This window comes from Camelina sativa, chromosome 1 (genome assembly GCF_030686135.1).
Source record: "Camelina sativa cultivar CO46 ecotype springtype chromosome 1, ASM3068613v1".
Taxonomy (NCBI): Eukaryota; Viridiplantae; Streptophyta; class Magnoliopsida; order Brassicales; family Brassicaceae; genus Camelina; species Camelina sativa.
In genome coordinates, this window is record NC_141880.1 from 7,193,428 (window position 1) to 7,211,688 (window position 18,261).

The 18,261-nt window shown below is 38.5% G+C and overlaps 6 protein-coding genes and 1 pseudogene across 18 annotated transcripts; 4 read left to right on the top strand and 3 right to left on the bottom strand.

The window, feature by feature from the left end:
* The first annotated feature begins 6 nt into the window (after window positions 1-6).
* Window positions 7-1,881, top strand: LOC104782104 (large ribosomal subunit protein uL3m). Its single transcript, XM_010506933.3, has 5 exons — window positions 7-549; window positions 686-895; window positions 1,074-1,178; window positions 1,265-1,378; window positions 1,502-1,881. The coding sequence occupies exons 1-5, from the start codon at window positions 181-183 to the stop codon at window positions 1,673-1,675; spliced, it is 972 nt and encodes a 323-aa protein (XP_010505235.1). The 5' UTR covers window positions 7-180; the 3' UTR covers window positions 1,676-1,881.
* A 97-nt stretch (window positions 1,882-1,978) lies between these two features.
* LOC104782113 (uncharacterized) lies at window positions 1,979-3,058 on the top strand. Its single transcript, XM_010506945.3, has one exon. The coding sequence runs from the start codon at window positions 2,154-2,156 to the stop codon at window positions 2,781-2,783; it is 630 nt and encodes a 209-aa protein (XP_010505247.1). The 5' UTR covers window positions 1,979-2,153; the 3' UTR covers window positions 2,784-3,058.
* A 252-nt stretch (window positions 3,059-3,310) lies between these two features.
* On the top strand, window positions 3,311-7,052 carry LOC104782129 (uncharacterized). 10 transcript variants are annotated; one of them, XM_087452944.1, is made up of 6 exons: window positions 3,311-3,448; window positions 3,571-3,826; window positions 3,941-5,989; window positions 6,069-6,164; window positions 6,252-6,641; window positions 6,711-7,052. In XM_087452944.1, the coding sequence occupies exons 3-6, from the start codon at window positions 4,004-4,006 to the stop codon at window positions 6,876-6,878; spliced, it is 2,640 nt and encodes an 879-aa protein (XP_087309070.1). In that variant the 5' UTR covers window positions 3,311-3,448; window positions 3,571-3,826; window positions 3,941-4,003; the 3' UTR covers window positions 6,879-7,052. The 10 variants fall into 10 exon arrangements, 6 of the variants coding, with proteins under 6 accessions (XP_087309070.1, XP_087309088.1, XP_010505291.1 ...); XM_087452962.1 differs by having other exon boundaries at window positions 6,081-6,164; window positions 6,711-7,037; XM_010506989.3 differs by having other exon boundaries at window positions 3,311-3,826; window positions 6,081-6,164; window positions 6,711-7,039.
* Window positions 7,053-7,160: 108 nt separating this feature from the next.
* On the bottom strand, window positions 7,161-8,298 carry LOC147949631 (serine carboxypeptidase-like 16). Its single transcript, XM_087509728.1, has 7 exons — window positions 8,269-8,298; window positions 8,019-8,087; window positions 7,863-7,934; window positions 7,767-7,776; window positions 7,539-7,618; window positions 7,334-7,399; window positions 7,161-7,241 (listed from the first exon to the last, which is right to left on the bottom strand). The coding sequence occupies exons 1-7, from the start codon at window positions 8,296-8,298 to the stop codon at window positions 7,161-7,163; spliced, it is 408 nt and encodes a 135-aa protein (XP_087365854.1).
* A 103-nt stretch (window positions 8,299-8,401) lies between these two features.
* LOC104782121 (serine carboxypeptidase-like 16) lies at window positions 8,402-9,447 on the bottom strand (annotated as a pseudogene).
* A 786-nt stretch (window positions 9,448-10,233) lies between these two features.
* Window positions 10,234-13,350, top strand: LOC104782144 (putative plant SNARE 13). Of its 4 annotated transcripts, none has more exons than XM_010507000.2 (10): window positions 10,234-10,791; window positions 11,089-11,181; window positions 11,295-11,388; window positions 11,624-11,661; window positions 11,833-11,933; window positions 12,295-12,374; window positions 12,462-12,518; window positions 12,596-12,688; window positions 12,764-12,838; window positions 12,914-13,350. In XM_010507000.2, the coding sequence occupies exons 1-10, from the start codon at window positions 10,715-10,717 to the stop codon at window positions 13,007-13,009; spliced, it is 804 nt and encodes a 267-aa protein (XP_010505302.1). In that variant the 5' UTR covers window positions 10,234-10,714; the 3' UTR covers window positions 13,010-13,350. The 4 variants fall into 4 exon arrangements, with proteins under 4 accessions (XP_010505302.1, XP_087309112.1, XP_087309117.1 ...); XM_087452990.1 differs by having other exon boundaries at window positions 10,351-10,791; window positions 10,961-11,181; XM_087452986.1 differs by lacking the exon at window positions 12,462-12,518 and having other exon boundaries at window positions 12,295-12,402; window positions 12,567-12,688.
* Window positions 13,351-13,781: 431 nt separating this feature from the next.
* Window positions 13,782-17,360, bottom strand: LOC104782154 (putative sugar phosphate/phosphate translocator At3g17430). Its single transcript, XM_019246786.2, is given in 11 exon segments — window positions 13,782-14,062; window positions 14,064-14,129; window positions 14,406-14,500; window positions 14,611-14,876; window positions 15,086-15,347; window positions 15,445-15,506; window positions 15,669-15,719; window positions 15,816-15,847; window positions 15,983-16,090; window positions 16,454-16,699; window positions 17,055-17,360. Coding segments are annotated over 10 exon segments (1,125 nt in total). The 5' UTR covers window positions 16,547-16,699; window positions 17,055-17,360; the 3' UTR covers window positions 13,782-13,972.
* Between the last annotated feature and the right edge of the window lie 901 nt (window positions 17,361-18,261).

Sequence of the window (18,261 nt, forward strand, 5' to 3'; positions counted from 1 at the left end):
TCGACCACATAATATAATTTTATAGAAGTCTCTGGTTGAGTGAGAGGGTTTGGTTATGAGTGACGCTCCAGCCTCCATCTAAAACCCTACGCAAAAGCCTTCCGAGTTCCGGTTTCTGCATCTCTTTCCTTCTTCGTCTAAAGCCATTGAAAGGGTTCGTTTCGCTTCGGATTCGAAATCATGGCGGCCGTACCGAGAGGCCTCATTTCTCGAATCAATCAGTTTCTATCAATCCGGTCTGTGACTTCTTCGCCATCTGAATCTCTACCTCATTGTAGCGTCTTTCTCCTCCGACGATTCAGCTCCGATGCTGGGTTGGTCGACGGCGGTGGATCTGATATTATCGGGGATCCGACCCGAATCATCGAGGCGAAACAAGGTGAGATGTCTAAAAGCTCTAAAAGGACTGGGATCATCGCCGTTAAGTGTGGGATGACTGCGCTCTGGAACAAATGGGGAGCTAGGGTTCCGGTTTCTATTCTTTGGGTTGATGATAACATCGTCTCTCAGGTTAAGACTGTTGAGAAAGAAGGGATTTTTGCGCTACAGGTAACTCCATCGCAGTTTTTATTTTATTCCCATTTTGGATAGCTTCTTAGTGACTACTTGATCAATAGATTGCTGTAACGTTTATTGATGAATTGGGTTTAGTAATGTGATTGGCATGTGTTGTTCTGTTAGTTAGATCGGGTGTGGCCAAAAGAAACCGAAGCATTTGTCCAAGTCTGTGGTGGGACATTTCAGAGCACAAGGTGTGCCGTTAAAGAGGAAGTTGAGGGAGTTTCCTGTGACTGAGGACGCTCTTCTTCCTGTTGGCACTTCACTCGGTGTCCGTCATTTTGTTCCGGGACAGTACGTTGATGTCACTGGGATCACTCGAGGGAAAGGTTTTCAGGTGAAACCATTCTCAGGGTCTTTAAAGTTTGATCTTTTACTTGTCGTTTTCTTAATAGTCTTAAAGCAGAACTTGGGATGATAACTTAATTAATTAGTTAAATAACAATGTGGCAGATATATATATACAAAATGGAGAGCGAATGAAGCATTAATATCTTTTGCTATGTGATTTTCAGGGTTGCATGAAAAGACATGGTTTCAGCGGAATGCCGGGATCACATGGTGCTTCATTGTCCCATCGAAGTGGTGGTTCCACAGGGCAAAGAGATGCTCCTGGAAAGGTATTTGACAAATTGCTATGCTTGTTGGGAATTTTCTCCAAAGCAAATAAATGACAAATACTGACTTGTTGGATGCACTTGAGTAGGTGTTCAAGGGGAAAAAGATGGCTGGGAGAATGGGTGCAGATCAGAGGACAGTAAAGAACGTTTGGGTTTACAAGATCGATCCTGCGAGGAACCTCATCTGGGTGAGAGGACAAGTAAGTATCTCAACCTGAGTTCTGGTCCCTGGCTAGGATGTGTCGGTCACAAAACGTGAGTGCCATTGCTCTTCTCTTATTAGTATTAGTAGGTCATGATTGTGATTGGTGGTCTTGTTGTAGGTTCCTGGCGCAGAAGGAAACTTTGTGTTCATAAGAGATGCGTGGTACAAGAAACCAGACATCTCAAAGCTTCCGTTTCCAACTTACTTAGCTCCAGAAGACGAAGATCCATCAGAATTAGAACCAATTGTTGCTGATCTTGGAGAACTTGACCCATATTTGTTGGCTGAGTGATGAAAACAGAAAGAAGCTGAGGAATTGGAATCACACAGATAAAGGCTTTTTGCAGATGAATGAAATTGTCTTTTCGTATTTTTAGTTGTTTGGATGTATGATTTGAAAACGATTAGTAGAGAGGGAATATTAGGCTCGTATTTGTTAAATCAAACGATGCTTAAGAGTTTGCAATAAGCAATGAAGAAACAGAAGATTTATGTTTCCTTTCCTCTTCCAAATATATATATACGTGTATATATATATTTACAGAAAAGAAAAGATTCGATTTTTAATTGAACGAACAAGAATCAAGATCCATTTTTTAATCTCCTATATAAGTTTTTCAACTCCCAATAGAGTAACAGTTGTGCTCTCGTCTAAGATCTTGAACATTCTGAGAGAACACAAACGCTTCTTTCTTTCACCTCTCTCTCTCTCGCTCGCTTAGGGTTACCGTTGAGAGAGAGAGAGAGTTCTCAATCTCGTTGACTCAGCCATGAATCCAGAACAGAATCCTCGCGAATGCGTAGTATGCCGTGAAGCAGAGCCGTCGTTCATCCACACCGTCAGCAAAACCGGCGTTCTCCGGCGACTCTGCACCGATTGTTTGCTCAAGGAACATCGTGAACTCTTTTGCCCAGTTTGTTTCAAGGTCTTCGACAACGGCGCCGCTCCTCCTACTCGTATCACCTGCCTCAATTGCCCTTTAAGCACCCACCGTTCTTGCTCACCTAAGCCGCCGTCTTCCTCCGCCGCAGCATCTTCCTCCTCCTCCGCTCCACCGCCAGCTTCTTCCTTCACATGCCCGCCATGTTCTGACCCCAATTTCACCTTCTTCCCCAAATCTCGTGTCAATGGCGACGTCCCTGTCCCTGTCCCTGTCCCTGAAACGCCTCTCAGTAAGGTTTCGGCCATGGCTCTTGTCGCAGCTGCCAAGATCTCGGTGGCTATTATGAAAGACGCGGTGGTTCAGTTAAAGGATGAAGCTTTTAAGAAGATCGTAGCAGCTCAAGCGGCCAAGCTTAAAGCTAAAGCTGCATTGGAGAATCTTCAGGATCTTGTTATTAGACAAAAGGCTCAACAGAACTTGACCCCTAGCAAGAGAAAGGCCGATGATGACCGCTGATTCTGAATCTTCTTCATAGCAATCAATCTTACTGGTACGTAGGGCTCTCTTGTATGATAGATCTCTTCTAGGGTTCAAGAAAAGACTACATTTTGCGGTTATTAGCCAACTATCTTGGTGATATTTTTACTTCATTCTCTCAAACGTGTTTGATCAAATGTCTCACAGAGAAAGCTGGAGACTTTGAGTTAGGGATACAGTAGGGCTTTCGTTTTGTATAATGGTGTGTAAGACTCAGTGACATTCATTCATATTAATGGGTTCCATCTTCAATCTTGTTTATGTCTCTGTTTGATTTCAAGATTTCGTCTTGTTGTGTGGCTTTATTACTGATTTGGAGATTTTCGTGGAACAGAAGGTTAGATTGTTTTTAGAGTTCTCAAGCTAAAGAATTAGGTTTTTGATTGGCAAAGAAAGTGACAATGCGTTGATGTTGTTTGGTTTGGAAGTTGTGATGAAAACACAATTGCTTTTAGTATGAGATTACATCATCAAGATAAGAATGAGTTTGTGAAATCATATAATTTGTTTGAATTGATAAAATCTATGTAAAACTGGTTTTGCAACACGAAAATGGAAAGAGCAAGTTCAAGCATTTCCTAAGTTAGGTTTTGCTATATTGGTGAAAGAGCAAAACACCAGAAGAAGGCGCAAACAAAGAAGAGGTATATGACTAGACTACGAGATTGGGTTAATTACATCAATTTTCATTATATAGTGGCTTTTATGTAATCATCTTAAAAATATAAGCCCTCGTTTTGCAAATTCGTTAAAAACGACGAGTCAGCCGAGGACAGAAACCCTAGAAATCGTCCGAGTCGAGTTAATTCGCCTCTCAACCAGCTCTATCTCGCCCCGTGACTCGTCGTCCCCTTCACCCGCGAAAACGCTTCTTCGATTCGTAGCTTAAAAATTCGTACCTCGCCGTCTAAAAATGTGTTCAAACTTCGCTTAAAGCTCTCTACCTCCATTTTCTCCGGTCTGAGAATTCGACGAAACCGGAAAAATCTCGCCTCCGATTACGAAAGTTCTCAGCTTCTTAGGTATGATATAGAAGACAAACCCAGTTCAATTCTTTGTTCTTGCTTTGTATAATTGATGGAACTTGTTGTTTTAAATTCTTAGTGTTTCTTGAATCCATGCATGTTGTTTTAAAGATTGAGGCTGCTGCACTATTTTGTGGAACTGTGAAAGTTTGAAGCTTGTTAAATGGTTTAACAATGGCTCCACTTGGATCAATTGGAGTGGTTGACCCTGGATGGGAGCACGGTGTTGCACAAGACGAACGGAAGAAGAAGGTTAAATGCAATTACTGTGGAAAGGTAGTGAGCGGAGGAATATACAGATTGAAGCAACACTTGGCTCGGGTATCAGGAGAAGTGACCTATTGTGATAACTCTCCAGAGGAAGTATGTCTGAGGATGAAGGAGTTTCTTGAACGGAGTCGTTCCACCAGAAAGTCTTGTTACAGTTTCCAACAATCTAACAATGACGATGAAGCAGAGGATGATGAGCGGCGTTGCTGGTCTAAAAGAAGCAAGGGAAAGCTAGGCTTGAGTGATGGGAGTAGTCTTCTTCGGTCTTCAGGTTATATTGATCCTGGATGGGAACATGGTGTTGCTCAGGACGAGAGGAAAAAGAAAGTGAAATGTAATTATTGTAACAAGATTGTGAGTGGTGGTATTAACCGTTTTAAACAGCATCTTGCGAGAATACCTGGAGAGGTAGCGCCGTGTAAAACTGCTCCCGAGGAGGTTTATGTTAAGATTAAAGAGAATATGAAATGGCATCGAGCTGGGAAGAGACAGAACAGACCTGATGATGAAATGGGAGCTTTAAATTTCAGAACGGTCTCTCAGGATCCTGAGCAAGAAGAAGACGGAGAAGAAGAACATGACGTCTATCCAAATAGCCAAGATAGGTTGATGCCGGGAAATGGAAGGTTTAGTAAAGACAAAAGAAAGAGCTTTGATTCAATGAACACTAGATCTGTCTCTGAAGAAAGACCAAGAAGACCAAGGGTTATCCCGTTTCAGTCACCTTCTTCGAGCAAGCAGAGAAAAATATACTCTAGCTGTTCAAACAGAGTTGTATCACGAAAAGACGTCACATCCTCCATTTCCAAATTCTTCCACCATGTTGGAGTTCCCACAGAAGCAGCCAGTTCTCTGTACTTTCAAAAGATGATTGAATTGATTGGTTTGTACGGAGAAGGTTTTGTTGTGCCTTCGAGTCATCTGTTTTCTGGTAGGCTTTTACAGGAAGAGGTTTCAACTATCAAAAGCTACTTGAGGGAGTACAGATCTTCTTGGGTGGTGACAGGTTGTTCTATAATGGCAGATACTTGGACCAACACAGAGGGCAAGATAATGATCAGTTTCTTGGTCTCGTGCCCTCGTGGTGTCTACTTCCACTCCTCGATTGATGCCAGTCATATAATGGAAGATGCCTTAACCCTTTTCAAGTGTCTAGACAAACTAGTTGACGACATCGGCGAAGAAAATGTGGTTCAGGTTATTACACAGAACACTGCTATCTGTAGAAGTGCTGGAAAATTACTTGAAGAAAAAAGAAAGAATTTGTATTGGACTCCTTGTGCAATGCATTGCACAGAACTGGTTCTTGAAGACATCTCAAAGCTTGAGTTTGTCTCCGACTGTTTAGAGAAAGCACAAAGAATCACAAGATTCATTTACAATCAAACATGGCTACTTAATCTCATGAAGAACAAATTCACACAGGGACTAGATCTTCTTAGACCAGCGGTCATGCGCTACGCTTCCGGCTTCGCCACTCTTCAAAGTCTAATGGACCACAAGGCCGGTCTCAGACGTCTGTTTCAATCCAGCGGCTGGATTTTGTCACAGACCGCTGCCAATTCTGAAGAGGGAAGAAAAGTGGAAATGATGGTGTCTAGTGCTGCGTTTTGGAAGAAGGTTCAGTATGTTTTGAGCTCGGTTGATCCAGTGATGCAGGTGATACGCATGATGGATGATGGTGGTGAGAGTCTATCTTTGCCATATGCTTACGGTTACATGTACTGTGCAAAAATGGCGATCAAGTCTATTCATAGCGATGATGCTAGGAAATACGGACCGTTCTGGCGTGTGATAGATTACCATTGGAACCCATTGTTTCATCATCCTCTCTATGTGGCTGCATATTTCTTCAACCCGGCATATAGATATCGTCCTGATTTTATGGCGGTAGGTATGATTTATCATTTATTTGATTCAACCACTAAAAACTTTCTGCAATTTTCTTACTTTTGCTGTTAATGCGAAGATGAACCTGCAGCATTCTGAGGTTGTGCGTGGAGTGAACGAATGTATTGTTAGGCTTGAGCCTGATAATGCGCGTAGGATCACAGCATTGATGCAGGTGAAATAATAATAAATCAACATTGTTCCCAGAACCTTGGGGCTAAGCAAAAGTCTCTAAACCAACAATTTGTTGAAACTGTTTCAGATTCCGGATTACACTTCTGCAAAAGCAAATTTTGGAACGGATATAGCCATTGGCACAAGAACAGAACTTGACCCAGCCGCGTGGTGGCAACAGCATGGGATAAGCTGTTTGGAACTCCAGCGAGTAGCGGTTCGAATACTGAGCCACACGTGCTCGTCTGTTGGGTGCGAGCCTAAGTGGAGCTTGTACGATCAAGTCAACAGTCAATGCCAGAGCCAATTTGGGAAAAAGTCAACAAAAGATCTCACTTACGTTCATTACAACTTACGTCTCAGAGAGAAACAGCTGAAGCAACGGCTACAGCATGAAGATGGACCATCAGCGAGTCTTAACTATGCTTTGCTGGACCGGTTGCTTCCGGACTGGCTGGTGACCTCCGAGAACGACGAGGTATTTACTTCAAACGACCATTCTGCTGATATAAACAATAGGCTGACGTTGTTGTGTTTCTTTGTGAAGGAGGAGACTTTGCAAGGCGAAGAGGGACGAGAGAACGAAGATCGTGATGACGATGACGAAGAAGAGGCCGAGGAGGAGAATTGTTACATGGATTCTGGTAACGTCGATGGTCACGGTGAAGACAATCTTAATCTTTATGATGATGATCTTAGCGAGGATGATGATTAGTGTTGCTTTAGTGCTACAATCCTAACAAGTAACGACCACTTATGTATTTTGAATTCGACCATTGTATCCTTAAAAACATTCGAAAATATGATAAATTTTGAAGCTTTTGCATCCTTTATGTTAAAAAAAATATGGAAGCTTGACCGATTAGTCTCCAAACCGATTATTGCTCTCTTTCTCTGGTGTAACCACTTAAAACGTATATTTCAGATGATACATCAAACCATACACTTTTGGTTCCAACATTAACAAGATCACTCCAAGTTTAAGGTTTGTGTGTGTTTAAAGAGGTTGGCCACTTATCCACCTCTTGAGCAAGATTGAATGATCCTCTGGTTTATAGTCTAACGTGTGCCCGCCTCCCTACAAACCAAACCAACAAAACCCATTTCAAAAATGTGATGTAAAAATGCTTTAGGCATTTATGACAATGATATTGTGGATGTAAGAGTTACTTTCACAGTGGTAGATGTCATCTTGTTAGCATAAGTCGTAGTGTATCTGCAAGTTTTGGACATAAACTAACAAACAAAAGAACTTTTTTAAGAAATGATATATATACCCAGCGACTTGATCGAGTATCATCCATGGCCTCCATTAGTCAATAGTGGAATAGTTGAGAGATCTTATCCAGTCATGAGTTCTAACGTAAGGCGTTACCAGGTCGTGATCACCACTATTCACCAGATACACACCATGCCAGAAAAGGCTTATTATAGACAAACTAACGAAACCACAATCTTGTCATTGATTAAGAAGTTGTTAATTTGTACACTGACCTGACGATGAGAGATCGATACCCTTCGACGCTGTTCTTCTTATGTTATGGTATGCTGCTTTTAATATCTTTACTGTATTGCAAACTCCGTTTACATCGTATCCATTTACCTGTAGTACCCTGCAATCACAAAATCCTCATAGATGTTGATCATCATATTTTACCAATTGATCTTATGATAATCTTGTCATATAAATTTATAACACCTTCACAACTTTAAGTGCTCTGCGTACGCTCTCCTTATTGGCCCAGTATTCGGATAGCATATAACGATACATCTGCCAAAAAATGACATTGTCAATATTCTTCTCTAGTGGTTTAGTTTATTGGCTAGTCCAAAGATACCAAGAAGTTTTGCTTACATAACAATCGGGAGACGTAATGTCACATTGTGGTGCTAGAATAAGGTTTTCATTTATTCCAGAAACACACTGTAAATAACAACAAATTCTAAGTTAGTGATTTTTTTATATATTTGCAGCCAACTAAATTCAAGATTCTAAACTACGAAGTAGGTAAGAGTTAGTGATTTTCTCCACAGCTTCTCTGAAGTAGGTAAGAGTTTACTAAACTACTTAAGAGACAAAAGCATCCTAGATTATGTAACTGTACCTCATATAGTTCATCAGAGATGAGTGCCATTCTATGAGCGTATTGAATGCGAGAGTTTTATCAAGATCAAAGTCTGTTATCGGGATTCCGAGGACAAAGCCCTGTTGTTGGAGGAGAAAAGAAAAATAACTCTTCAATTCTTAATGCTCCATAAGGTATATAGAAATAATCGCAAGTACTAATGAATCTGAATATTTATTTGAGGTTTGCAGCATATACATTTCCCTGTAATGAATTGGTGAAAATAACTGATTATAAGAAACTAAAAGGGATTGCATAGGAAAGAAATTAATGTGATAAAAACTTACCATTTGAGATTTGTTGAACGATGACCGGGATCATCACCGTACCGGCATATATAAGAATTACCGGTGATATAGAAAGGATTGGAGAAATACTCAGGATGCTAGGCTAGCCACTGCACAACAAACCAAACAAAAAAAACTCTAAAATGCATTAAGACATATATATAGACTTTAGTGGACCATTTGAGTTTGCCGTTTACCTTACGAAGAAACTCCTCTACGTACCCGCTTAGATGATCCTGTGTCACTTGGTATATCGATCAGCAAGTGGATTTTTTGAGTAGGAGAAGCCAGTTCCAACAGGTTGATCCAAATAGATTATGTTCGCAAACTAAAAAAAAAAAAAGCATCCAGAAAATTTATGAAAAAGACTTCATTGAGATTGTAATGAGGAATATTAAAGCTGGTGTTACCTTTGTCCATGAATATGTAGTGGAGACCAACGTGGGGATAGTTCCATTGTAGGCCTTAACCGTGAAAGCAAGAGGCCCTGCTTTTCAAATAAGTCAGTGAATATAATGAAGAAACAAATAAGAAATGAGTGAGAGAAGATTTACCATTCTCACAGTTAACCAGAGAAGAAGAGGGTCTTTTTCAGGATTACTCTCAGATTTGATAAAGTAGTAGAACATTTGATCTTCATCTGCCTCTCCAACGCCAATGTACCTTCATGATATGATATAAACTTCAAAACTCAGAATAGATTATAAGGGTAAATATAAGATGAAGATGGAGAGGAGGAGAACCCGGTTACGAGCTCGAAGGGAAGAGGGCCTTCAAAACCAGGAAGATATCTGATGATAGAACTTGAATCAGCATGCTTAGTAAATAGAAGCATAAGCTGCAACAGCAACATTTGTATCCAGGAACACATTCTTTTGTTTGTTTTTAGTTTCTGAGTTTGATGACAAATATGTTTATACTAAAAAAAAACAGAGACGTTGACCCAAACAAACATATGTTTCAGTCCTTGTTTTAATTTGTACCGTCTGCAACTGGTAAAAGAATAGAAAACTAGGTATAACATCTTTATAGTCAAGTACTGGTTTAAATTAAGTGAGAGCATGATACTAGAGCTGGAGGTAGAGATATAAATGGTTGCATTCTTGTATTGAAAGTAGTAGAGAAAACCCACTAGTCACGTAGGCATAAGTTTAAATTTTAGTGTTGGTTTCTGATAAAAGGAGTGTAACATGTAAAAAGTTCACTCCAAGATTATTTTAACTAAGGTTTGTGTAGTTAAATTTGTTTTAATAGGTGACGATCGAGGGATGGATGATAGCCTTCGATGATCAGACTTTAAACCAAGACAAAGACGACTACGGACGAGAGAAGGAAGACAATTAGTGCTATATATGATCCTAACAAGTAACGAAGACTCATGTAGTTTTAAGTCTATAGGGATTGTATCCATAAACACAAATATGATGATAACTTGTTTTGGACAGAGAAATTGAAAAGAGAAATTTAAGTAAGTAGGCTGGGAGAAACTAAAATCATTTTTCTATCCTTAAAAAACAACGGATATATATTGGGACCAATCCAAACAAAAAAAGGTTGGCGCCGCGCTGTCGTGAGCTAGTTTTTTTTTTAATTTTAATTTTTGGTTATTTATCACCAACTACCGAATATATCTGTCTTTTTTAAAATATTTTTTTTTATCAGTCAAAATAAAAATAAAATAGAGTTATATTTTTTTTTAAATAAAAAATTAGTGCGAAAAAAAAAAAAAAAAAGACCCACCTGACAGAGAGACAGCTTCTGCTTTTCCTTTTCCGTTGTTCGACGCCTTCTCTCTCTCTCTCTCTCTCTCTCTCTCTGTTTCGTCTTTCATTCGTTCAATTCACTACACCACCTAGATTTTTTTACCTTCCTTTTTTCTTTTGGGGTCTTTCTCTTCTAGGAGAGTTAAGGAGGAGGGTGTTTTTAGTTTTTAGGGTTTTTTTTTCTTCTTATTAACAAAAGATAAAAAAAAAAAAAAAAAATTTGGGTTGGGATGCGCGGGTGAATCAGTTTCCGGGGAGTGGGAGATTTCTTTTCTTTCTTTCTGTATCTCTTTTAGGTTTCTCCGGTTGAGGTTTAGGTGAGGGCAAGCAATTCCGGTTTATTTTTTTCTTCGGTTTTCTCCCGGCGGCGGAGACATGGCTTCCAATCTCCCTATGAGCCCTAAATTGGAGCAGATCCATGGCGAAATCCGTGACCTTTTCCGTGCCCTCGCGTATGCCCTTCCTCTCTCCCTCCCTCTCTCTCTCTCTGTGTCGTGGTTACCATACACTTCTCATATATATATATATATATATATATTTTAGGGTTATTGACAATTTTTTTTTGAGTAATCAATCTCACTGAACCTCATGTGCTCAATTTGGTTTGATGCCAAGAACTAGATTTTAAGTCATCACTTCCGGAATGATGATAATTGTTCGTTTAAATGGTAACGAAAGATTCACCCTTTTAATCATCTCTCTCTCTCTCTCTCTCTCTCTCTCTCTCTCTCTCTGTGTGTGTTTTGTAGGAATGGTTTCCAGAGGTTGGATAAGATCAAGGACTCTACTAGACAAAGCAAACAACTCGAGGAACTTACCGAGAAGATGCGAGATTGTAAAAGGTTTGTATGTGCTTACCATCTATATGAGCTTCTGAGCTATTATGACATCCAGTTTGTTAGTGTAAAAATCTTCATCCATGATTCAGTTTAATCTTATGTCTACTTCATGTCAGCTTGGTCAAGGAGTTCGACCGTGCACTTAAGGATGAGGAACCTAGAAACTCTCCTCAAGTTAATAAGCAATTGAACGATGAGAAACAATCTATGGTTAGTTTTCATGTGTTGATGAATGTTATGCATCTCAAGTAAAATGTATTTTACTCTTACTCAGCATCTCTTAAAGTTCCCTTTTGCAGCTTCAATCGTATTCAGTTTGCTCAATCTTTTTGTGTTATTTTGTAACAAAATAGATATATTAAGGCGGATATTGAGTGTCATTTTGTCTGTATGGATTTTTTAACATCTGGGTTTAACTTTGTCCTTGTGTATTATTATGTTACAGATCAAGGAGCTCAATTCTTACGTTGCACTAAGAAAAACGTTAGTATCTCTATCAATACTCTTTAAGGAGTTGATTATTTTAATCTCATACCTGTTCCTTTTGGGCTTTTGATTTCATATCCATCCGTTCAGCAATTATCTCTATAGGATTTAGTTTGGCTTTTAATGTGTTTATATTTATTAACTTGGAGTCTTGGTCTTGAATCTCAGGTATATGAGTACCCTTGGCAACAAGAAAGTTGAACTTTTTGATATGGGAGCTGGAGTTAGTGGCGAACCTACAGCTGAGGAAAATGTTCAAGTGGCTTCCTGTGAGTCCTTATTCATCCTTGTTTATTCAGTTGCTACCAAATTATGAGTTTGCTTAGAACATAAAGAGATTGTCATGCTTGAAAGCTTAGATTCCTTGATACTATATGTACTTGAATTATGTTGGATGGGTAACTTATGCTCTCTGGTTAATTGTCTGACATCATTTTATGACGTCTGTCAGTAATGGCTAGAAGTGTTATCGTTGGCCTAGATTATTCCCAATTTGCTAGAAATGTATTGTTCCGAGATTTTAACATAGGTTCCCGCATAAAGAAAATCTGTTTGGATATGGCGCGAAAAATTTATTTTGGGAATGTGAATACTGGGATATGCGAGCTTATGTCATTTTATTATGTATAGCTATGTCAAACCAGGAGCTTATTGATGCTGGAACGAGAAGAATGGATGAGACTGATCAGGCCATTGAGCGCTCAAAACAGGTAAGTTACAGAAGGAAGAATGTTTCCCGTAGCCTTTGTTACTAACTTACTATATCTATGGTAAAATTCTTGTTCCTTTCCTTTCAGGTTGTAGAACAAACACTCGAAGTTGGAACTCAAACCGCAGCTAATTTAAAGGGACAGGTAATGCAAAGCATTTCTTCTTTGCTTCCATCTTAATCTTATGGGTAGAGTCTGAAACACCCTGTAAAATTTTGCAGACGGATCAAATGGGACGCGTAGTTAACCACTTGGACACCATTCAATTCTCTATCAAGAAGGCATCCCAGCTGGTGAAAGAGATAGGGAGACAGGTGTGTAAACCTCATATGGACATCTCCTCTTTTGCTTGACCACAGAACCTGAATCCTAATGTCAACTTATTTCAGGTGGCTACCGATAAATGCATAATGGCGTTCCTGTTTCTCATTGTATGTGGTGTTATAGCCATTATCGTAGTGAAGGTACTGTCTTTGCTCTTTCTAATGAAAGTTGTGATTGGCAAATTTGTAACTCTGGTTTTTGTATAAACTCTTCAGATTGTACACCCGAATAACAAAGACATTAGGGACATCCCAGGATTAGCTCCTCCAGCGCAATCGAGGAAGCTATTGTACTTGAGGAATCAAGACTAACGGGAGAATATATATATATCTATTTGTATATTTATTCACGAGAAATGAGGAAAATTGCATCTTGAGGTTCAATATTTTATCTTCTCTGCTTTTTCATTTGTTAACACTCCATTTCATGAATGAGAGAGAGGGTTTGGCGTTTGTTGGCATTGTGTGCTTTGATAGTTGCCGAGGCTTGGGGTTGTTGTTCTATGTTGATGTTCTTTTGCTTAATTAACCCATTTGTTTGAATCTGGGTTTTGATTGGAGGGTGTGTAAATTTCAGCTTTTGTCTCTCTTTTTTCCTTTTGTAGTAGTAACTTATCTCATCTTTTGTATAAAATTCAGACCATGTTATACTCTCTCACGTTCTCATTTTCTTCGTCCAACTGTAGAAAATTTCAGGACACAGCTGGAATTGCCATTAGAGTATTAGACGATTTATTAGCTTTAACAGCCCATATGGTTTCACTTTCTGTAACTTGTTAAAAACGAAGAACGTGATTAAAAAGTACCAACTCAGTTCTGACCATGAGTGTTTATGAAATTATTGTAACCTTAATTGTTTCGCCTTTCTATTACCGGAGAACTGATATTACTACTCTTTCCAATCGGAATTTACCTTCAAGAGATATATTACGAACTTTAAACAATCGACTTCAAAGAAAAGATGCTTCTGCTCAAAAGTTAGAACATAACTGATGATGGAAAAAATGAAGACCATAAATATATAACTTGAAACGTCAATTCACTACAAACGAATATACGACTCTGACATTTTTCAACCTAATAATCATCGGTAATAATCTCCGCTATTCTATTTCATAATAAATTTGGATTTTGAAGGGACATTTTTCACCTGAGACACCAAGACAGACGGTCTAGATGCTGCAGCAGCTTCTTTTTCGGTATCATTTTTTAAGTAACAAAAAAAAAAAAACAAATTGGGAAGCAAAATGTCTATTATACGTGTATACCAACATCTTAGACCGCGTGATTTCCGAGCTGTGTCCGACCAATATGAGACAACCGGGACGTGATCAAAGGGGCTTCCTCGTCGTTTATCTCAGCTCCTACTCTTGGGATTTCCACAGTCGTTAGGACTGAATTTATCCGAAGACTTCTTCTCCATCTTATACTCCTGTGTAATGATTGTGTCCATCAGTTGTTACATTTAGAAGAAAGGAAAAAGTCATTGGATCCACATAGTAATTTGCAAGTTTAGAGGTTCTCTAGGAAGGACGATGATATTATTGTGATTAAACCATATCTGTTAATATGGGAGGCTATCAGGTTTCTAAGACGGCTTATAGATACACTGTTTATGGATTAGCGAGAACCTAAAACAAGCCTGAGATCAACCGGGTACATAACCTCTACCTGCTAGAGAGTTAGGGATCGGGAATGTTTGACTGACCTTATTGATTCGATCTGGAAGACTGTCAGGAATTGGTTGAGACGCCTTGACATCCCTTACTTTTATGTAATTGTACATAACAACACCACATAGCGCTGTGTCAAAACAGATGACAAGTATAGATAGTTATGTGAGAAACAAACAGTCAAGGAGGACAACGAGATGTTTATAGCAATCACATTTGTTGTGATATGAAGAAATCTACCTATCGCGTATCCAGTGATATTCAGCCCAGTGATTGTGGACTCAGGAAAAATGACAGTCGATAGGGCTATGAGAATCCAGTCTTTGAGAACACCAGCCACCCGGATGGTTACTGCACCTGTTCTCCCGATTACTAAGAATATGGAGAAATTCAAGGCAAGAGCACATAGAGCATTGGAGAAGAATATCCAGAAGTTAAATTGGATCTGTGCAACTTCCATTGTGGGTTTCTCCAACACATACCAAGGTAAGGCCAGAAAAACAAAACTGCACAAATTTGAAGCATAGCATGTCAAGGAAAAGATTATGTGTGCTGAACTGTAGTAGAGGAAGCAGAACTTGACATCTAGCAATAAGTAATAATGAGAGAAGATAGTGTAACATAATATAGTTAGACGAACTGGAACCATGGTTTGGTAATGAATCTTATTATTGATGAAATGTAACTGTTTGAGCAGAATCAGGGGTGGATATACCTGCAGGGAGCTATGTAATACAAGCTGGTAATAGGGTTCAATGTCAAACCCTTCTTTTGGAGAAGAACTTGAGTTAGCACCAGTCTAAGTGCTTCAGCAAAGATGCCTGTCACCTGGTAGAATGTGCCAACGACATTGAAATGAATTTCCCCATAAGAGGATATCACAACTCCAACACTGACCAGCAACATGTTCGAGAACACGTCGCACCTTGGTTTGTCAGTGCCGCAAACAACTGCCATGATAAATGTTGCTACTGGCACTGAAATTCATAGCCATGTATTAATATCATTTGTAAAATGAACAGAAAGTCTATACCAAAATAGATTTGTATCCAAAATGTTAAAGCCTTCACATACTTAGAGCTTTAAGCATCTGAATGAAGGCAACAGAAATGTGCAAATACGCAGTATTGCCAAACCTGCACAAAGGGGAATGTATGATAGTGAAGAGACAGTTGGGAAGCAATGATACCTAGAAAAGAACGAGTTTTCCAGAGCTCGATGACCGATTCAGCAATTAAAAAGAGTATTCAGAAGAAGATCATTAATAAACTATGTTACTGTCTACAGAAGGAACTTACCAGAGACTTGATGCAAAGAAGGCGCTTATAGGTACAACACAGGTTGCGTATCTGGACCCAAAAAGAGTGTCAAAATGGAGAGGCGATGGGCTTACATACAAGAGAACAATATAAAATAGATGAAAAATACCGAGTAAGCTGGCTTACATTTCAAATGTCATTTTAACCGGAGCTACAACCTACATAACAGAGGAAAAACTTATCACCGCACTAGCAAAAGGAGTCTAAGGATCCATAAACAAGATCATATATTTTACAAGAGAGCATTACATAAGATGCATAAGCATACTCCATATTCATTGAGTTTAGGATACCTTGAACACGCGAATAAGAAGGAAAGCCACGAATCCAGCAAAACCCATATGGATCATTGTCAGCGTTATAGGAAGTGGAAAATTGAAGTACTTTGGGGATAAAACCCACTGCAATTAAAAGCAACAGAAGGGACACGATTTAGAAGACAGAACCTACTTAAATAAAAGCTGAAACAAGAAACAGCTATAGTTAGCCCTCTCATATCAAACACCTGACGTTACATCACAATACTATCATCCCATGTAGACAGGGAGACTAGGAAATAATAGATTAATAGTACACTCAACACCCATTGATACAAAAAAAAAAAGGTTTTTGGTTATGGTTCCATGTCAGAAACACAACATGCTATATAAGTCAAACATCAAATTCTTAAATCGGAAACAAAGTATGTAACATTCAAAAATCCAACAAATCTGCAACCAACACATATATGTGTAAACATTAGATAGTTAACTCTAAAAAATCACCTTATTGTACAGTATAACTCCAGAAGAAAGTATAATGTAGATGAGCAAGTAGATATAAGTAAGAACAAGCGTCTTGTTTATCATCTTTGCCATCTTCCCTCGTCCCCTCTCCTCAGTGCAAAAGAACAAAAAAAAAATCTCCGTAGGGCAAAAGTTCTTTGATAATCAGTTTGTTGACAGTGCAACAGTACCAAAACAGGGCAGTATCCCTAAATAAACCAGGTGCAACAGCTCCGTGACCATTACCTGAAACCCAAAAAAACCAAAAGCTTTGTTAGCCAATGCAGATTTATCTAAGTTTCCGCGTTAAGAGCAAAGTATCAAAGGAACAGTTGAGAGAGCCCTACTCACTCCCATTAACGAGCTCAACAATAAGAAACAAATCCTTCATAAGACATTAGACGGAATCTAAACAATGCAATTGGATTCACAACACGCAAAAAAAATCCCAAAACTGATCACAACCAAAGCCAACAACGACATGATAATTCAAAAAAACTCAAAAAACCTAAATAGAAGGAAATCGAGAGATCACGATCAGATAATAAAAGCGAATTGGATCAGATCCTGAAAAAAATAAGGAGATAATTATTAATAGTACCTCGAGATCATAAGCCGAGAGAACTGCAAATATATGAAATTATCAGCAAACAAATCTAGTGGCGATAGATCAAAGACGAACACTATCTGATTAAACAAATTAAGCAACTCCAGAAGAATCTGATGATAGGTCAAAAAAAAAAAAACCACGAGCTCGAGAGAGAGGGTTCTATCAGAATCAACGATACAGAGAAAGAAGAAAGAAGATTTATTAATGCAAAGTGTTTGTGAGAGAAGAGAGAACTACAGTAGTTTTAGTTGGAGAAGACGGGATTGAAAACTTTAAATTAATTATATTTTTCTCCATAATTAAAACCAAAATAAACTTATAACATATATAAATGAACGGTATAGATGAATAGGCTAATCAGCAGAATCTGAATCAAACGGCTACGGTTCCATCTCTCATATGTGTGGAGAAGACCTGCGAAGAGTGTTAAAGGTTTGGGTTCAATGGGCCTAATTTACACTTTTGTTTGGGTCAAAAGACTTTGTGATAAGCCCGTTAAAAACAGACAAAAAAACTGCGATGATGATGCGATAATGTGTATCGATATGGTTATGTTTTTTTTGTAAGTAATATGGCTTAGAGTTAAGGTCTACTAAATCGTGAATATATTACGTTTTGAAACGTGAGGATTTGGGAGGTTTATTATATTTAATTAAGGATAACCAAGTGAATGTGATATACTAACCAATTTTATAATTGGAGGTCGTATTCTACCTTTTTTTCTTATTAATTGGTATTACTATCCAATTTGTGTCCGTAGTCACATATTGTTGATGATTTGTTGTCAACTCATTTTCCTTTAATTTTTTAAAAATCATATATTAAACTAACTTATTAATTTTCAGATTTTCTACATGTAGCCGTAATCAAAATGTAAACTAACATATTAAATAGGGGATACACAAAAGGTTTAGTACAATCACATCGAAACCCATACAAAATAACCAAACTAAAGCATAGACGCCAGTTAACTACACTAAACCACCATAAACAAGATATTGTATTACGGTACTTCTAATACTCTCCTTCTATACTAGACATGATAAACTTACGTGCAATGAGAGTCTTGATGATCTCTATACGCTTTAGCTTAGTTGTTTTGATTTATGCATTGATTGCTGTATTTAAACCTCTTTGTCTTATATATATATCCAAGCTAATCGAAGGAGCTAGACCTTTTTATATAAATCTCTTTTTT

Coding starts and splice junctions, on each gene's coding strand:
- LOC104782104 (XM_010506933.3), top strand. CDS start 181: ATGGCGGCCGTACCGAGAGGCCTCATTTCTCGAATCAATCAGTTTCTA. Junction 550..685: donor AAGGGATTTTTGCGCTACAG/GTAACTCCATCG, acceptor TCTGTTAGTTAG/ATCGGGTGTGGCCAAAAGAA. Junction 896..1,073: donor CTCGAGGGAAAGGTTTTCAG/GTGAAACCATTC, acceptor TGTGATTTTCAG/GGTTGCATGAAAAGACATGG.
- LOC104782113 (XM_010506945.3), top strand. CDS start 2,154: ATGAATCCAGAACAGAATCCTCGCGAATGCGTAGTATGCCGTGAAGCA.
- LOC104782144 (XM_087452986.1), top strand. CDS start 10,715: ATGGCTTCCAATCTCCCTATGAGCCCTAAATTGGAGCAGATCCATGGC. Junction 11,662..11,832: donor TACGTTGCACTAAGAAAAAC/GTTAGTATCTCT, acceptor CTTGAATCTCAG/GTATATGAGTACCCTTGGCA. Junction 12,689..12,763: donor TGAAAGAGATAGGGAGACAG/GTGTGTAAACCT, acceptor AACTTATTTCAG/GTGGCTACCGATAAATGCAT.
- LOC104782129 (XM_087452944.1), top strand. CDS start 4,004: ATGGCTCCACTTGGATCAATTGGAGTGGTTGACCCTGGATGGGAGCAC. Junction 6,165..6,251: donor GGATCACAGCATTGATGCAG/GTGAAATAATAA, acceptor AAACTGTTTCAG/ATTCCGGATTACACTTCTGC. Junction 6,642..6,710: donor TGACCTCCGAGAACGACGAG/GTATTTACTTCA, acceptor TTCTTTGTGAAG/GAGGAGACTTTGCAAGGCGA.
- LOC147949631 (XM_087509728.1), bottom strand. CDS start 8,298: ATGGCACTCATCTCTGATGAACTATATGAG. Junction 8,088..8,268: donor TCTCTGATGAACTATATGAG/GTACAGTTACAT, acceptor TGTTATTTACAG/TGTGTTTCTGGAATAAATGA. Junction 7,935..8,018: donor TTACGTCTCCCGATTGTTAT/GTAAGCAAAACT, acceptor ATTTTTTGGCAG/ATGTATCGTTATATGCTATC.